Source organism: Colossoma macropomum, unplaced genomic scaffold, assembly GCF_904425465.1.
Source record: "Colossoma macropomum unplaced genomic scaffold, Colossoma_macropomum, whole genome shotgun sequence".
Lineage (NCBI taxonomy): Eukaryota > Metazoa > Chordata > Actinopteri > Characiformes > Serrasalmidae > Colossoma > Colossoma macropomum.
The window spans coordinates 22674319-22691593 of NW_023494810.1; the positions used below are offsets into that span (position 1 = coordinate 22674319).

General features: G+C 40.0%; 1 protein-coding gene across 2 annotated transcripts in view; it reads left to right on the top strand.

Moving 5' to 3' along the window:
* The window catches only part of srgap2 (SLIT-ROBO Rho GTPase activating protein 2), a 137437-nt gene that overhangs the window by 99250 nt on the left and 20912 nt on the right, over positions 1–17275 (top strand). For both annotated transcript variants that reach the window (XM_036559763.1, XM_036559764.1), the window contains exons 7-13: positions 2706–2834; positions 4727–4948; positions 7779–7880; positions 9088–9285; positions 11612–11696; positions 15439–15466; positions 15876–15906. In XM_036559763.1, the coding sequence (XP_036415656.1) occupies positions 2706–2834; positions 4727–4948; positions 7779–7880; positions 9088–9285; positions 11612–11696; positions 15439–15466; positions 15876–15906 (795 nt within the window). The remainder of the gene's footprint in view (positions 1–2705; positions 2835–4726; positions 4949–7778; positions 7881–9087; positions 9286–11611; positions 11697–15438; positions 15467–15875; positions 15907–17275) is intronic.

Consider the following 17275-nt stretch of genomic DNA (forward strand, 5'->3'; position numbering starts at 1 on the left):
TTTAATGTTTTTCACTGGCAGAAAAGGTTGTGTTTTACGTCACATCTGGTAAATACGACTTTGTCAGCTGTCCAAGTACAATCTACAAGTTTCCCTGTTTCCAACACCACTCGAATGCAGCAAAATAGCTAGAGATACAACCACGCCCTTGACAATACGTCCAAGGTAACACATTAACGTTAAGGTGCTCTTATTTCATAGTAGCAAAGTAGCATAATATACAGTCTTAGAAACTATATTGTGTCTTGTTGCAACATTCCAGTTAAACTTGGGTGACTTTTGTTACTCTCCCTGTTTCATAAAAACTCAGGGATGACAATGCAAAGGATGGTTTATGTGCATAAATATGTATCTTCAGAATATGGTAGTTTTTTTGTTGCATATTTGAGCAAAACAGTCACACTATACAGCCCTGGATGGGAGGATGAAGGTCTGGACAGAGAGGAGATCAGACAAGTGGTTTAAAGTCAGTGAGAAAAAGAGCAGAAGATGAAGGGGTGTGTGTTTGGAGTTTGGTGGTCAATTGAGGTGAAAGAAGTGGGGAATGTGGAGGAAAGGTTAGCGTGGGCGGCAGAAGGCTGAACAGATGGGGAAGGTGTTTGAACGGAAAGAGGAGAATGATTGAGAGAGAGGCAGAGAGAGATGAAGAGAGAAGGAGATGGATGAAGTGGTGAGGGGTGCAGTGCATGCAGACCATCATTGCCAGATGGTGCTGATTGGCTGCTAGCAGATTCTGGGTCTGAACCTGCTTTCTAAAAACATGTAGGAGTGCAGTGCTAATCTGAGATCAGGTTTTCTGCCCTCTAGGCTGTTATAGTGCCCTAAGGTATTCTTGATTTTGTATCCATCCGAAAAAAGTTAGCAACCAGCAAAAGCAACCGAGTGTACTAAATCAAACTCAAAACAATCCTGCTAATTAATTGAAAACTTAAGTGGGAGTACTCAAACGTTAATGTCTCTTTCATTTATATAGGATAGTGTTTATTTTAGGTTAACATTTTGGTGCCTATCTTTTCTTTTGGATGGCAGCTTGAAGTCTTCTAGTCATGGTGTGCATGAGTTTGCACAGCTGATGCTCAGCCAGGCTTGTTGGATTTTCTCTTCTGAATGACCAGAGCATGACAGGTTTTGAACTTTTCCTGTCTCTTTTCAAAGCTCTAGTACATTTTTCATGCTTGGTTTTGGAATTTACAATATATCTGCGGTCTTTAGCAGAGGAATTTTGTAAACAAGTGCCATTTTATGTTGATAGATTGAACAATTCAGCTGAATATTCAGGTTTCTAAAGCAGGATTTTTCTGAATGTTCATGAAAATAAGGTATGTTAGGTGGGGTTTTTTTTTTATGGTTTTGATGTACTTTTGAATACGGTAAAGCACAATTTCCACAGTACATTAACAAATTAAATAATTCTAAAAACCAAATGATAGGGGTGTCCCAAGACTACATCTAAGTACTGTATACCATTATTGGCAAGACTGTGAACGAACACTGATCCTGAAACAGTACTCTTACTTAGAGGCTTTAATGACTGACTGTTCTCAAATTCTGTAATCTGAGACTCTGATATCATGTACTCTTTGGTAAAGTCATGAATATTGTAGGTGTCTTTGAAATACAGCATTATAAAAGCAGCTTGTCTTAGATTAATAATGTCTTAATAGGGTACTGAAGTGAAAATATTGGGCTAACAAAACCAAAAAATGCTGGCAATGCTGTTAATTTTGTCTGTCATTTGGACTTTGGCATTGTTGCTTGTGATTTTTTTTTTTTTATTGAAATTATTTCAATAACTGTGACTACAGGTGCCATTAGTTTGCAGGGACTTTCCCTTTTGCTTCTGTGGTTTTGCAGTATTCTGCATAATGAGCGAGGTGTGGTGTTTTCAAATGGTGTCTCAACCCTATAATGGAGAAGTGCTTGGACATTGTATCACCTCCTCATACCATAGCAGTGATTGCAAATCATTTGTCTAATGTCCCTCATACAACTATGAAATAGTTGCACATGGCCAACATATTTGCAGTTGATCTGCTGTTGCTCAAACTGTTTGAACGTGTAACCCTACTATCAATATCACTGAAAGATTTAAAGCTGCACCCTCTGAAGCTCACTGGTGTGAAGATGATGCAGCATGGTTGTAGTAATAGTGGAGTGGCCTCATTACACAAAGCTAGGCCCATGGTCAGCAGCCTTGGTCCTGAAAACCTACCTTCCTGCAGACACCTGCTCCAGTTAATCAGCTGCTTCAGAAGTCTATGATTGGCTGGTCCAGATACGTTAGTTTTAGATAAAGAGGCAGCATGTTTAGAACTAAGCTCTACAGGAAATTAGATCTCCAGCAAGAGAGTTGATGTCCACCGAGCAAGGTTGTGGTTCAACCACCTGTTGACAGACAGATTGATGTCAAGGAGAGTGATATTTCTCTAGAATGTACTCCCGGGCCTTCTTTATGTCCCATAGAGAAGATTCTCTGTCTGAGACCATGCTAGAGGCGCTTTGTTCTTAATTCCAGACTGTAGGTTTAGGAGTTTGTGGTGGCAGCTTGAACATCTCTCTGTCATCTTGCAGCCAGAGCCTGTCAGGGCTAAACAGTGGAGACACCAGGTCCACGTTGCTGGTTACAGGCAAGAGTGATTTAGTGGCTTTAATTCAATTTTCTTTCTCCCTTCTCTTACCATTCGGTTTCTCTGTCTGCTTTTCAGCGCCAAGCAAAATACACTGAGAACAAGCTGAAAGCCATCAAGGCGAGGAACGAGTACCTGCTGGCTCTGGAGGCCACCAACTGCTGCGTGTTCAAGTACTACATCCACGACCTCTCCGACCTCATAGACGTAAGTCTGCCTGTGCCTCGTCACCACCAGTTTCCCCTGCCTTTTGCCTGTTAAGTAATGCTGATGGTGGAATAAATTAATATATTAACAAGCCTATATCCTACATTTTTCTGTCTGCGTGAGGTTCACTTATTATGTACGTGTGATTTAGTGCACTGAAAACAGTTGTAATTCATTTTTATGGTTCTCTCTTTATCCCTTTGTATTAAACAGACTGTGTTTGTTATTGTGCCTTTAAGGCTGATGTAGGTAAACAATCTATGTTCTGATTGGCTCTCCCATATTGTGTTGTGTTCAAAAAATGTCCTGGCTGAAAGACACCTGAAAACTTTAGCGTGTATAGGTGGGGCTAAACTGCTGTAGGCTGAATAGGTGAATATATGTAAATAAGTTGTTTTTTGTGACATCACAACAAAAGTGAAATCAAGACAGCAGCTTTGTTTCTATATGTGAATGGTTTGGACTGGCGAGTGAGTAGTATGTTTTGAAACTTTGCGACAGCAAATACTTTTCATAAAAATAAGTGAGGAAAATTCAGTTCTCTATGAAATGGGCCCTTTAACAGATATCCACTATGTTAACTTCCTTATCTTTACTTTGACTCACTAGAGGTCCAATACATAAAGTTAATGCTGTGTGTAGTGCCCTGTATAGAGATTAGGGGGCCTGTTTTGTGTCCTTTTCATTTGTATTCTGGCATATGGGATCCCACCACTGGTGCATGTTTTTTATTCATTCTAAACTTTTATATATACATTTGTTACAATTTTTGAACAATGTCAGTATATTATAGTGCATGTTAATTTAGGCTCATAATATGATATATATCCTCCTTTTTTATATATATATTATTTCTGTAGATCCACTAAGGAAATCTATGTGGTTTAATGTACCAAAAACATGTTTAATGTACCACAAACACGCCTTCTGTTCTGGCTGGCCGCACTATTGTGTGCCTCATTCAAAAAGCAGTCTGTGCTGAAACAGTCCTGCTAACTACAGTGTGAACAGGCCAAACTAAACTGTTGAAAAACAGGTAATTCACAACAAACTGTTTTTTGCAGCTTAATTTCCATAAATGACCTGACGAGCAAACTGTACTGTTTGACAGTGTTCACATATCACATCAAACTTTTTTGTATCTAAGAAATGAGGAAAAATCAATCTTCCATGATGGGGCATTTAAAGTTTTTAGCTAATGGAGAATTTGTGTTTCATCTTCACTCTGCTTTGCTTAAAATGGACTACAGTTCGCTTACAGACTAATGGAATTACCCCATTTATCAGGCCTGACCCTCTGAGCCTCGTCTTGCAGGTAGACCTGCGGCAACCCCCTGGATGAGCTCCGTGAGGGGGCCCTCTTATCCTCTCCTAACATCAGACTAGTCCTAACAAGGCTTCCACTAGGCATTTAGACTGCTCACTGCTGTGCACTGATATGCACAAGGCTCATGATTTACATGGAGTGCTCACTCATTTTAATACATCAGGTCATGTTTGAAAACAGATGAACCATGTGGAGGTTAATGGGGAGGCATTTCTGTGGGCTGGGGTCTGCTGGATCACGAAATAGGGCAAAGCAGGCCAGGTTCAGTCTCTGTAGGGATTGTATACACATTCTGGGTGTTTTAATTGGAAACCCTCTACTCAAAGAAATAATGCATTGGTTCCAGTCTACAGACCACATGCAATTTGAATGCTGGCTTGCCAAATATGTCACATCAGAGAATGGCATGTTGAAGAAATAGCATGTTATTTCAAGCAGCTATTCAGCTGGGTTCCAAGCTCATGCCATGCCTAGATGTAATCCTCTCTATTTCAAGTAAATTGAAATTTTAGATTACCTCATGTGACTGACTTTTTTTTCTTCTTTCTCTCTTCCTCTCATTCAGTGCTGTGACCTTGGTTACCATGCCAGCTTGAACCGGGCGTTGCGTACCTACCTTTCGGCCGAGTTCAATGTGGAGACGTCGAAGCACGGCGGACTGGAGACCATCGAGAATGCAGCAGAAAATCTGGACGCCAACGCTGACAAACAGAGGCTCATGGAGACCTACAACAACATCTTCTGCCCGCCCATGCGCTTTGACTTCCAGTCTCATATGGGGGACCAGGTCAGTAAATGGGTGTGTGTGAGGTGGTTGGTGTAGTTTTGTGTTTGTTTGTGTGTTTGTTCGTTTATTGACTAGTCTATCTAGCACGATGTTTTGTAATGTGGATGCTTCTTGCTCACGTATCATCAGTGTGCTGCTATCAGGCATGCTATTCCTTTCATTATTTTTAAATATTGATTATATCTATCCCCCAAACCCCACACAAAAAACGTACATGGTCTGCTGCAGCTTAGACCTACTTTCTGTGTGTTCTATGGATCTTCAGCTTACATGCCTTTTAGCATTAACTGGTTGCATGAAAATCTTTAATGAAAATAATATCAAGTGGCGTCATATCCCAGTCGCTTTTGAAGGGTTACGTGTCAGTCATCATCAGTATCTACTTACTATGCCTTATTGCTCAGGCCTAGTAGCAAGTGATTTCTTCTTTTATAATGCAATACCATTTTCCCATAACATTTCCTGAACTGTATTGAACTGGATATGAATATTTGGGGTTTTTTGTTTGTTTTTTTTTGAAGAAAACAACAATACAAAATCCATGTTGACATTTCTTGATAATTGGCATCGGTAAATAATCATGGCAGCCCTATTGTTTGAAATAGAATGTGCTGTTATGAGTTTCTGTGTTTGCAGCTTTACTCCATATTCAGCTTTGCTAGATTCTGCCCAGCACTGAGTGAAGATCCATCTATGTTTTTTGGTCTGTCTCTTAGTGCATGTCCAAGTCTTGGCCAGCTCTCAGACACAGAGGAGTGAAGCATTTCTCAATCAGATGCAGCAGCAGTTTTGGAGACCCATGGGCCTGCCAGAGCTCAGGCCTGTAGCGCATCTCAGGGCCTCAGTGGTTTGTTATTGAAGCAAGTTGTCATTCTGCAGTCTCCTGACGCAGCTCAACAGTAGTGACAAAGCTGGACAGATGGCCGAATAGAGAATTACGCAGAGATTTCTCATTGTTGATGAAAATAATTAAAAATGCTGTCTGCTCTTCTGGGGTCTTGTGTAGTCTCAGTGTTCGAACGTTCAGTGTGTGTATGAGTGTGAAGGGCAGCGCAGCTGGTTAGCTCTGTCCCAGTGTGTATAGGCCCTGCTGTGTGTGCTCGGTCTTTCCCTGAGGAGAGGGAAGGCCACGATGGCCAGATGTTCCCCATCTGTGTATGTGTGTGTGTGGAAAAGAGAGAGTTGAGGGGGGCATTTAGAAGCTGGTGAGTGTCATGCTCTCTCCCTGCAGGCGTATCTGAGTTAGTAAGTGAATCCATTCAGTTGGGTCACATTGGGACAGTAGTGTCATCCATTAAAGAGTCTCTTAATCTTATATCTTGCCTGTATATTCCAAATATAAAGAGAAAACACAGTGGGATCCAGATGTCTTGAAACCACGTTGAAAATCTGAGGTTGTTTTCATTTAATCCTGGAAATAAACAACAGAATGTTTTAGAATTTCAAAAAAAATCGTTCCTTTCTGCTGCTCTGTTCTCCAGTATCCCATTTCAGCATGGCTAGTTTTGTGGTATCACCACAAAAAAGCCTGCATAAACCAGAGAAAACAAACACACTTGAGTGCTCAGAAAGGTGTAAGCTGACTTTGTTCTACTTTGTTCTTGCTACAGTTTGGTAGTTATTGGTATGGTTTGGTCATTTTCATGTATGTTTAATAAATTGTGTGTCTTTTGCCAGTTTATGCACCCACTGACCATTTTATCAAATACACCTACAATCTAGGTTTTCTTTTTTTCTGTAAGTTTACAGTTGCTGACTTTGTTGATACACAATTTCCTTAGGCCACCCCTGACCAGATATTAATTGAGTGGTGAACCATTTGGAGTACAGCATTGACATTGACAGGGTAGGGGCAAGGTAGTCTGCGTGGTGCTGGTGCGAGTGTATCAGACACAGCCATGTTGCTGTAGTTTTTAAATACCTCAGTATCCCTGCTGAGTTCAGAATTGTCCACCACCAAAGATGCACAGCAGTGGACCTGTGGTCAGAAACTGATCATACACACATGCTGATGTCACTGATGTGTTTCTGTGCATCCTTTCACTGTGAGAAGACTATTTAGTAACTGTCAAAAGCTTGTTAATAAGAAAAGGAAATAGACAAAAAAAATAATGTGTAAATCAAACAAAGAAGCTGCTGGTGTTCTCAGCTGGTGTTCCCCGCACCCCATAGTGTAGACCTGAACATCGCTGAATGTGTTTGGGATTACTTGGATTGTGAGAAGTAGAAAAATGCAACCAACTTTTAAGACTGAACTTTGGAATTGTGGAAAAATTTCCTGGCAGATTTCTTTGAAATACTGAAAGCACATCTCCCAAGAGGAGTGGAAGCAGTACCTAAGGCAAAGAGTGGACACAAAATTTTGAAAAATGTAATATTATATTTAGACATCAATGCTTTGTGTAATTTTCTGTTAAATACATGTTTTCTATTTCATCTTGTGATGCTGAAAAATGAATATTTTGTACTTAATGGCTGTTTTGACTGGAAAGTGAAGGGAGGTCTCTGACAGTTATGCATCTGGTAGGTAGTGACTTCATGGTGGTCCTTACTGTTGATGGACGGAGTAGAAGGGGTAAATTGTACCATGTAAACCTACAATGTGCGCCTGTATGATCGGTATACCCTTTAAATGGTTAGTAAGTTTGGGTACAAAGTCGACATACCTCATAATAAACTGGCAACTCAGTGTATTGTAATATATTTTTATTGATCGCTGCTGGAGATCACTGATGGTGTCTTTGTTCTCTTGTAAAAAAACACATACACTTTCATTTGCCCTCTGTCTACACTTCCATTTCTAACCCCTCTCTCTCTCTCTTTCGTTTAGATGGGGCACATGTGTGCCCAGCAGCCACTGCAGGGCGATCTCCTCCAGAGGTGCCAGCAGCTCCAGTCTCGTCTCTCCACGCTGAAGATAGAAAATGAGGAGGTAAATACACACACATGCGCAAACATTTGTCTTCTCAAGTACTGTATACACACACTTGTCTCCTAAAATATACATTTTGTTTCACTTGCCACCTCTCACATACCACTGACTCTAAACATTCCTCTTATACTCTCCCTTTCTACATACAGTTTGCACACGTTTTCAATGGAGCTTTCAGCAGCTTGCATACATGGGTCTAATGCTAGGACAGGAGAGGGGTAGAGTGCAGCTTTTGATAGTCATTTGCTTCCATTTGCTATATGATTATTGGTTACTTTCAGTGTTACTAGGCCTACTGTTTAGTGTTAGGGCGCCTTCACACCTGCTGTATTTGGTGCAGATTTGTAGGTTTTTTTCTGTAGTTTGGTTCATTTTGATAGGTGTGAACGCTCCACTGTACTCAGGTGCACACTAAACAAATGAACAGTCGTCTTGGTCTGCTTCCACATAAAATGTGGTTGAGTCTACTGCTGGTGGGAATGCATTTTTGTTGTGGTCTGCACTAAATGAGGGAAATCAGCAACAGATCATGCGTTTCTTAACTAGCAGCATGTTAGCGCAGCACTCTTGGCATAATCTGCCTGTTTTAATATCTGACTCTTGACAGATGCTCGTATTGTTTTTGCCGCACAAGCTGCTGCTAATAACGACAATTACATTGTAGCGAACTAATGCCTTTAGTTTTGGCACATGGATCGTGGAAAGTATTGACTGTGATACAGACACTAAGCCTCTATTTTCATGCAAAGTAGGAGTTTTTTGGCTCAAATGGTGGCGAAAGTGAAAGTAACAGAGAACTTGTATTTCTGCAGAATAAACAAACACCCACGTGTAAAATTCTGTTGCAGTGTGAAACCAACCAAACCAAATGGGAAAGACATTTATGCATTTTGTCAGTGTCGGGACAAAACCATATCTCCATTTTTGTCGTGTTTTTTTTACATAATCTGAAATCGCCAGCTGCTGTGTACATTGCCTCTAAATTTTGTGTGTGTGTTTCACAATGTTCATGAAATGACAAACAGAAATCGTCCAAAACTAATTGGAACAATTAAGTTTTACATTTAACTTCCATTAAATGTCAGTCAAATTAAAAGTTATCTTTTTGGATACTTTTTCTGACAGCCACAGTTTGCTTCTAATTCATCCTGTTCACTTCAGTTCTGTTTCATTTGCATGACATAACAAGATTTATTCTTTCTCTCAGGTAAAGAAAACCATGGAGGCCACTCTGCAGACCATCCAGGACATGGTGACCATCGAGGACTTTGATGTGACGGACTGTTTCCACCACAGCAATTCCATGGAGTCTGTCAAGTCGACCGTGTCCGAATCATTCATGAGCAAACCGAGTCTGGCCAAGAGACGCGCCAACCAGCAGGAGACCGAGCAGTTCTACTTCACGGTGAGCAAGAGCATGAGAGAGAGTGATGAAGAGAAAGAAAGCTGAATGCTAAAAAATAAAAGAAAGAATGGGGAAAAGATGGAAGGAAAAGAGAGGATAGGATAAAAGGAAAAAAGATAGAAAGAAAATAAGTGAAAGGAAAAGAATAAGACATGAAGGAGGAGATAAGAGTTAAAAAGGGACATTGGAAGAGAAGGGACAAAAAGAAAGACGGAAATAAAAGAGAAAGAATCAAAAAAGAACGAGAGAAAAGAGAACAGAAGAAAAATAGGAATGAAAGAAAAAAGAAAGAGAATTTGATTATAAACAAAGAAAGGTAGAGAGAAAGAGACAGTCTTAGAGGAATGAAAGGAAGCAGTGTAAGTGTGGCAGTGTGAGATGAAAGAAGCGAGAGAGAGAGGTAAGAGAGTGCTTGCTGAGAGAAGTGACTGCGCCCTGGAGAGAGATAAAATGATGCTTTTTGATGCGCTGTCTTTAACAGAATCATATTAAGAAATGCTTTGTTGTCAAAGACAGCAGTTAAATTAGAGTGTGACTGCGGAGCTAATTTGAGCTGCTCATTCTCTCTGGCTTGTTGATAACAAAGGAGAAAGTGTTCAGAGTTAGAAATCTAAACAACTTGTAATTGTTGATGTGTTTAATTTTTATAGCCTACATAGATGATAAGCAAGAGACTTTTACAATAAGTAATTGGAGTTCACGTACAAACAAATTTAATGTCTGTCATTATCAGTCTTTTTCAAAACTGGATTGATGTTTTTACACCGCTGTCGCACAAAACAGGTCTTGCTTAATGTCCCTGTCTGTGGAACCAGTGACAGTGTAGTGAATCAATATGAGCAAAAGAGCCCATCGATTAGCCAGAGTAGTTGTTTTGATATAGAACAGGGCTTTCCTGCTCGTCTGCTTTCGCTGCACTATGCCTTGAGCCATCTTCCTCATTTTGACTTTCCATTTTTTTCTTCCATCTTTCTTTTCCATTTGCATCTGGACAAGCCAAGTTTTGGTGGGGAAATGTGAATGTCATTTTCAAACATAACCCCTAACCCATAACCCCTGTACTTAACCAATGAGTTTCATGGCTGATACATTTTGTCCTACATAGATTGTTTCCCCCTTATAATTACTGTGGCTTAATTTGTGAAGTCATTAAGCTGTTGAAATAAGACACAAGCCAGTATGGCTGCATGTTCAGTTGGCATCATATGATTTCTGGTCTCACAAAAAATTATATTATAAAATTATAGCCGTCAGGCACCAGGCAATAGGCAATGTTGACCCTGCTAAAAGACACCATTAAGTAGACACAAGCATGTCTTACACTGCAAAAAAAAGTTGTATCTTGTCAAGTGAAATTATCTTAATTCTAGTCGATATGTCTAATATGTCTTATTTTGAGATGGTTGTGCGCTTATTATAAGATTATTTAGCTTATTTCTAGATTTTCTACCCGTTTTAAGTAATTTTATTAAGTAAAACTATCTCACTATACTGGCAGGTAATTTAGCTTGTTTCAAGCACATTTCTTAAAACAAGCAAAATTGTCTGCCAGTATAGTGAGAGAATTTTACTTAAATAATCTTAACAGGAGAAATATTGGATTTATCGACTAGATTTAAGATAATTTTACTTGACAAGATACTATTTTTTGCAGTGCATTAAAAACCCCTTATTATTATTCAGTTATTAGTCTTAAGTAAAACCCGTTTGTATCTAAATTATTTTTTTTAAACGGTTCCCCATATCAGATTTAAACAAATACATAAATAAATAATAGCCTTCAGCTAAAAGGGGAAAAAAAAACTAAATTGACAACATAAAAACACCATGCTTTTAGTGTTAGTGTATTGTTGCGTGTCCTGGCAGTCTTGGCCTGCGCTGCAGTGTTGTTATGGAGCTGTGGGTTTGATGCATGATGGGTGACATTGTAAGCATCTGTCCAGCTGTCTGACACGTTTACTCCCTCATTCCTTCTCTCTCTCCCTCATTCCCTTATTCCCTCCTCTCCACATCTCTCTCTCTCCCCTTCTTTGTCCTGTCAGAGCTGTTGCCTGTCCCATAGAGGAATGAGCTGTCAGAGCCTGCAATGCCCTTAGCCTTCAGCACAGGAGGCTAACGTTTACATCAGCCAGAGTCTGATACACTGAGAGACACCCACAATACTAAAGGCTACAGGGCAGAGGGAAAGATTAGATACTGAAGAAAAACTAGGCTTAAAGATCAAGATGAAGACTAATACTGAATGTAGACGAAGATAGAGGGTGCTGATATGTCAGTGTGTCTGGGAAGAGGGCAAGCGGCTGACAGTTGGTTTTCTTTGTTTCAGAAATTGAAGGAGTTCCTGGAGGGCAGGAATCTCATCACCAAACTGCAAGCCAAGCATGACCTGATCCAGAAGACCCTGGGAGAGAGTGAGTGATCTAACTGCATGTTTATGTGTGTTGTAGCTACACAACGTATTGTTTATTAGTCATTATCCCAATATTTAGCTTTGCAAAATATTGACAAAGCCATGTAAATAAGCCTCTGACAAGTCGTTAAAAGATTTAATTCTTTGCTGTGGGCATCCTGACCAAGCTAAACTGTTCCAGGTGAGCGTTTGGATAATCGAGGCATTCATGTTATCCAACAAATTAGGGCTGACCTGAATAATTTGGCTACTTCTTTGTTAGGCTGGTATTCATCTTTTATCAAGCTATTATTAATATATGCCAGGCATCCACATTACCTCACCTCAGAGTGCAACAAATTGCACCATTTGAAGCTAAAAAGCAACAGAAACCAAAATACTGCAAGGAATTCTGTGCAGCTCTGCCCCAGGTGCCACAATAATTATCTTTAAATTTCTGCTGTTTATTTCAGTTTGAAAAATTTGGCAGCCAGGAACTGACAATCATATTTGACCATACAGAGTTGACAGCTGACAGCCGTGTCAGTCAGTGAAGCACTGTTATTGTCCGTTGACATTTTAGATCATGTGAAATTGTACTGGCCAATATTTCTTGGTTATCTGAAATTTCAGCTCCATAAAATACAGTAGATACAGTTTCAGCTGTCTGCTCCTAATCAAGAGTGTGTAGCTGTGTGGTATTTTGTCCATATTGTGAGTTTTGTGTGTTTCTCTGGCGAGTGAGAGAACGGTACTGATAGCATCAGTCAGATTAAGGGTGAAACAGTGAAGCTCTGTCCTGTGCTGCTGTGCATCTGCTGGCGGAATACGACTGGGTCATCAGCCTACACACTCACTCCCCCCCGCAGGCCTGAGTAATGAAGGTCAAAGGTCCGGCATCATACACAGACTGCTTACAGAGAGAGAGAGGAAACAGGGCAGGGAAGTAGAGTGTGTGTATGTGCATTTGTAAAGAAGTGATTGAGAAAGTTAGTGGTGAAGATGGTAGGACTACACAATATGAACAAAATACTATACTGCGATTTAATTGCAAGATATTTGCAAAGTGAGAAACACCTCCCTTGCCCACCCCTTCCACTCGCTACCCTCCACACTGTACTTTTACGTGAATGCAGAATACAGCCTTCATTGTTTGGACAGACTGAGGAGATGAGATGAGATGGAACAGATCAGGAAAAAACTGCTATGACTTGAAAGATCAGAAAATAAAGTAGTGAGATTTTCATTTCATTAGCCATTAAATGTTAAGTCTGAAATGTAACAATTGCTGAACGTTGAACAATGCTAAGTAGAGCAAAGTCGAGCTGATTATGCTAGCACTTAGTTCAGCACACGAGAACGGGTTCGGTTCTTTGAACACCAGACACCTTTACACAGTTTTACACACATTTATGTGAGATTTATATATATATTGCTGTTGTCGGAAGAAAGCCTCTCCAAAATGGTAACTTTACAGGAGATGGAAAAAACCTACTTTACTTTTAATGTAAGTCAATGGAACCAGATTTTTTTCCAAGTCATTTTAGGTCATTTCTTGTAGTCCATTTATCATGAAATTTACATACAGTGTAAAGGGCAACAGGTATTTTGGAATTATGTCAAAAACTGAAAAATGTCAAAAATGGAGATACGAGGTTTTCTTCAGACAACAGTGATATATGTGTGTATATATATCGCAAATAAATATGTGTGTAAAAGTGTCTGGTGTATCGCAAAGTATCGCAAAGCCAGTATCGCAATACTGATCAATAAACAGTCTATCATGCAGCCATTAAAGGAGGTGAAAAAGACTAGTTGAGGTACTTTGTGGGGGATTTCCTGTTCTGTATTTCTGTCTTTCTTTCCCACCTCCCACTCTCATTCTTACAGTCTGACAGAGCCAGCAGCAGACTAGGAGGAAGCAGAGGAGATAACAAGGGATAGCACACATGGAAAAACCATCCCTGCTATTTTCCTCCGGTGTCTAATGGCTCTATGCAGTTCAGAACACTGTATTGTTTGTGGCTGAACAAATGAAGATGGTAATGGTGGTCATTATGTTAGAGCTGGACTGTAGGTCACTTTGGATCATTTAGGTCCTCCAGCTGCCAGAGAATCAGCAGGCGCTGCTTTAATTGATGCAGCGTGTCAGAGGAGGGAGGCAGTTTTATGTTTAGGTGGCGCTTTCATTCTCTTGATGTTTGTTGTTGTGTGTTAATGCGTCCTGCGTTTGTATGTGTGTATTATGGTCACATTCTAATTTAAGAGGAATCAGCTCACTGTGGCGTCACTGAATTGTTTCCTCACTATGTAAAAGGTTGGCAGGGGAGTGTGTATGCACACGTGTGTGTGTGTGTGTGCGTGCTTGGTTAGCAGATGTACTGCAGTTTGGGAGGGGGTGAGAGTGAGGATGTGTGTGCCCTCATGGCTCCATGCAGATGTGTACCGTGTTTGTGTGTAGGAGGTTAGGGTGGCTTTAGTGGTTATGAGACCCCCCCATCCCCACAAATTCACAAATTCCTCTGCCTCACTTTTCTCTCCAGCTGTGGTCATATCCTCCTACATCCAGGCTACTGTTCTTTTATTATATTAGATTTGCAATGTCTTTATGGTCTTGTTTTTATCTGCCTTAGCAAAACATTTATGTACAAGACTATGTAAAAGTCAGAGACCACCCTTTCGTTTATGTCATTTCTAGTCAAAACAACAATCAAGTTATTCATTTTTCAGTGTGAGGAATAGTAGAAAACACATATTTGACAGAAAATTACAGAGAAGCCTCGACAACTAAATATAATATCATCATGTTTGGTATTTAGTGTGTCCACCCTTTACCTTTATTACAGCTTCTGTTCTTTTCGAGAGACTTGCTTTCAGTTTTGCAAAGAGATCTGCTTCTTTGAAGATGCCTCCGAAGTTCAGTCTTAGAAGTTGGTTGCATTTTCTTTTCTCAGTAAGAGCTTCTCGACGGCTCCAAACCATTTTAGACCCATAGCGTTGAGTTGCCTTCTCTTCAGATCTGCAACAAGAGTAGAGCTTGATTTTCTCCTCTCTCTCAAATAGTATCTCTGATGGGGGCAGTTTTGTGGTCTGTCAGGTCTTGCATGGTTGTTAGGAATCTCTTTTTCCTCTTTATGTTTTCGTAATTTTTTTATTTTCAGCATGGAAACTCCTGTTTTCACTTATTTTTCTTTGCCCTTCCTTAGGCAAGTAAATTATCCTGCATCTTATCTGCTCAGAAATATCTCTTTTGGCCATTTAAGATGCGAAGACATGAGAGATTTAAAGGCAGTTAACTTGTGTTTGGGTAGTTGCTTTTGTAAATGTTAATGTCTCTTTCAGTGAGAACATAATGTCAGTGACACCTTTGGGAAGAGTTAATGGTGCTCAAGAGTAAAAGGAAGACAAATAAAACACTGATACATGTAATGTTGTACTTAATGTTGAAGGCCTTAGTGTAGGTTTCTGTTCAATATATATTTTTCTGCTGATTTCCTGACGCTGAAAAACGAATAACTTTTACTTAATGTCTGTTAATGTCCATAAATGCCCAAATTGCCTTTCTGGCCTCTGACTTTTGCTCAGTATTATACTGCTAAGCACGCTTGGAGGAGAACTGCCTGTTACACCAACTAACTGATGTCCATGTTAGCTACAATTTCCCTGCAAAGCACGTTGTAAGCCTTTGTTTAAAAGGTGCTAAATGTATACAATTGTATTCATTATTTTTATTATTAATACAATATCTCTTTCTTTTCCTTCAGGTCAGAAGACTGACTACTGCCTTGCCAGGTATGTATTGTGGAAGCAGACTAATGAAGCATAGTACTAGCACAATAGGAGCCAGATGTTTCAAGACCTATTCTGTGGATGGATATCTCGTCTAGACGTAATCATGATTTATTCAAAGCAGGCTACTTACTTATTGAGGCTGGAGGTGGTTGACTAGTGCAAAGGCTAGTAGAGAAATAGGACAAGGCCTCAGAATTTTTTCCTTATATTATTATTATTTTTGTCAGTGGGTAGGTTGTAAAAACAGGGCCCTCCTCTGGAGAGTAATTTGTAATGGTCTAATGGCTGCAGGCTGAGTGTGGATGCTGGGCTGCATATGGCAAAATAGACACAGTTTTGGGGTGAAAATGATAGTCATCATGTAATGATAGTTTGCTTTTTTCTCTCTCTCTCTTTTCATGAACATCAGTGGACGGAGGAACTCAACTGTGCGGAAACAGGTAATTTCCATCTCCCCTGTGGGATTGTGCTATTGTGTGTGTTTGCTACACCGATCACGTGCCCCACTGTGCCCACCTGGTTCGCTTTTTTTTTTTTTCTTTTTACGTCTCTCATCTCTATTAGTATCTCAAAACATGTGAAATCCTCCCCTTACCATTCCCTTTATCCAGACTCATACTGTTACACCTCCTGTACCACTGGGTGTAGTATCAAAAGCTTGTTACCATGCAAACAGTCCTTAGAGACCCATTCACTAGTGTGATTCTAAGGGGAGCTGAGGTGTTAAGCACTCTCTGTGTCCATGCCGAGCTTCTTCGCCACCTTCTTTTTTTTCCTGGCACTGCCTCCCTGTAATCTTCGCCTGGGCCTGCGGGATAAATTTAGCATGTCCCCTTTTTCCACCTAAAACTCGCCTCTCCGTCGCAGACATTCTAACCCACAGTGGAGAAAGGATGAACAAAAAAATGTATAAAATCCTCCATTTGCACTTTTCATTTTAAACTGTACAGTGTTCCTGTCGCCACCTAGCGAGGAGATGAATGCATTGCACTGTAGCCCTAATTTGGTTTAATTGCATTCCCTAATGTAGAATTGTGCATTATCACAGATATGATTTTGATGATTAATTGAGTAATCAGAGATTTTACAAAAGGCCAATAAAAAGGGCTGACCAGTAATAAACCATACATAGCATTTTAAAGGGCCGCTTTTTAAAAAATAAGAGTTTGAAGTAATATGTAAACAAAACGTGTCAGTCCATACAATCCATATATAGAAGCTATGCTGCAAAAACACCCCATGTTGAATTCACCATTTTTGTGATGTCACCGTTTAGCCCCGCCTATTCGTATTGAAGTTTTAAGAAGTGCTTTTAACTAGTGTACAGTATGGGACAGCTAGTCACAACAGAGGGCATTTATCTTATACTACCGTTAAAGCCATAGTAACAAAAAACATTTAATTCTGAGAAATAGACCACAAAAAATAGAATACAACAAAAATGTAAGATGTGGGCCCTTTAAAGATTCCAAATTTCCATGTGGGAAATAAAAGGCATATAAAGGTGCATATAAAAGGGTGTCTCCATCAGGCTTTGTTTCTACCTATAAGAGAGACCAATACAAGGGCACACATTACCATGCCAAATTATCAACTATCCATTGACAGTTTATCAAGAAGGCATGTTTTCTCAATCATTAAATCGAGTTTAATGAATTAATCATCACAGCTCTCTTATGTACATGCATATTGGTGTGATCCCCACCCAGCTGAATGCAGCTCCTGCACCGTGGCCCAAATTCCGCCTCGCTCAGCCATTTCCGTTTCACCCAAACAAACAAAAGAAAGCGGTGAAAGAAGCTGTCTCCT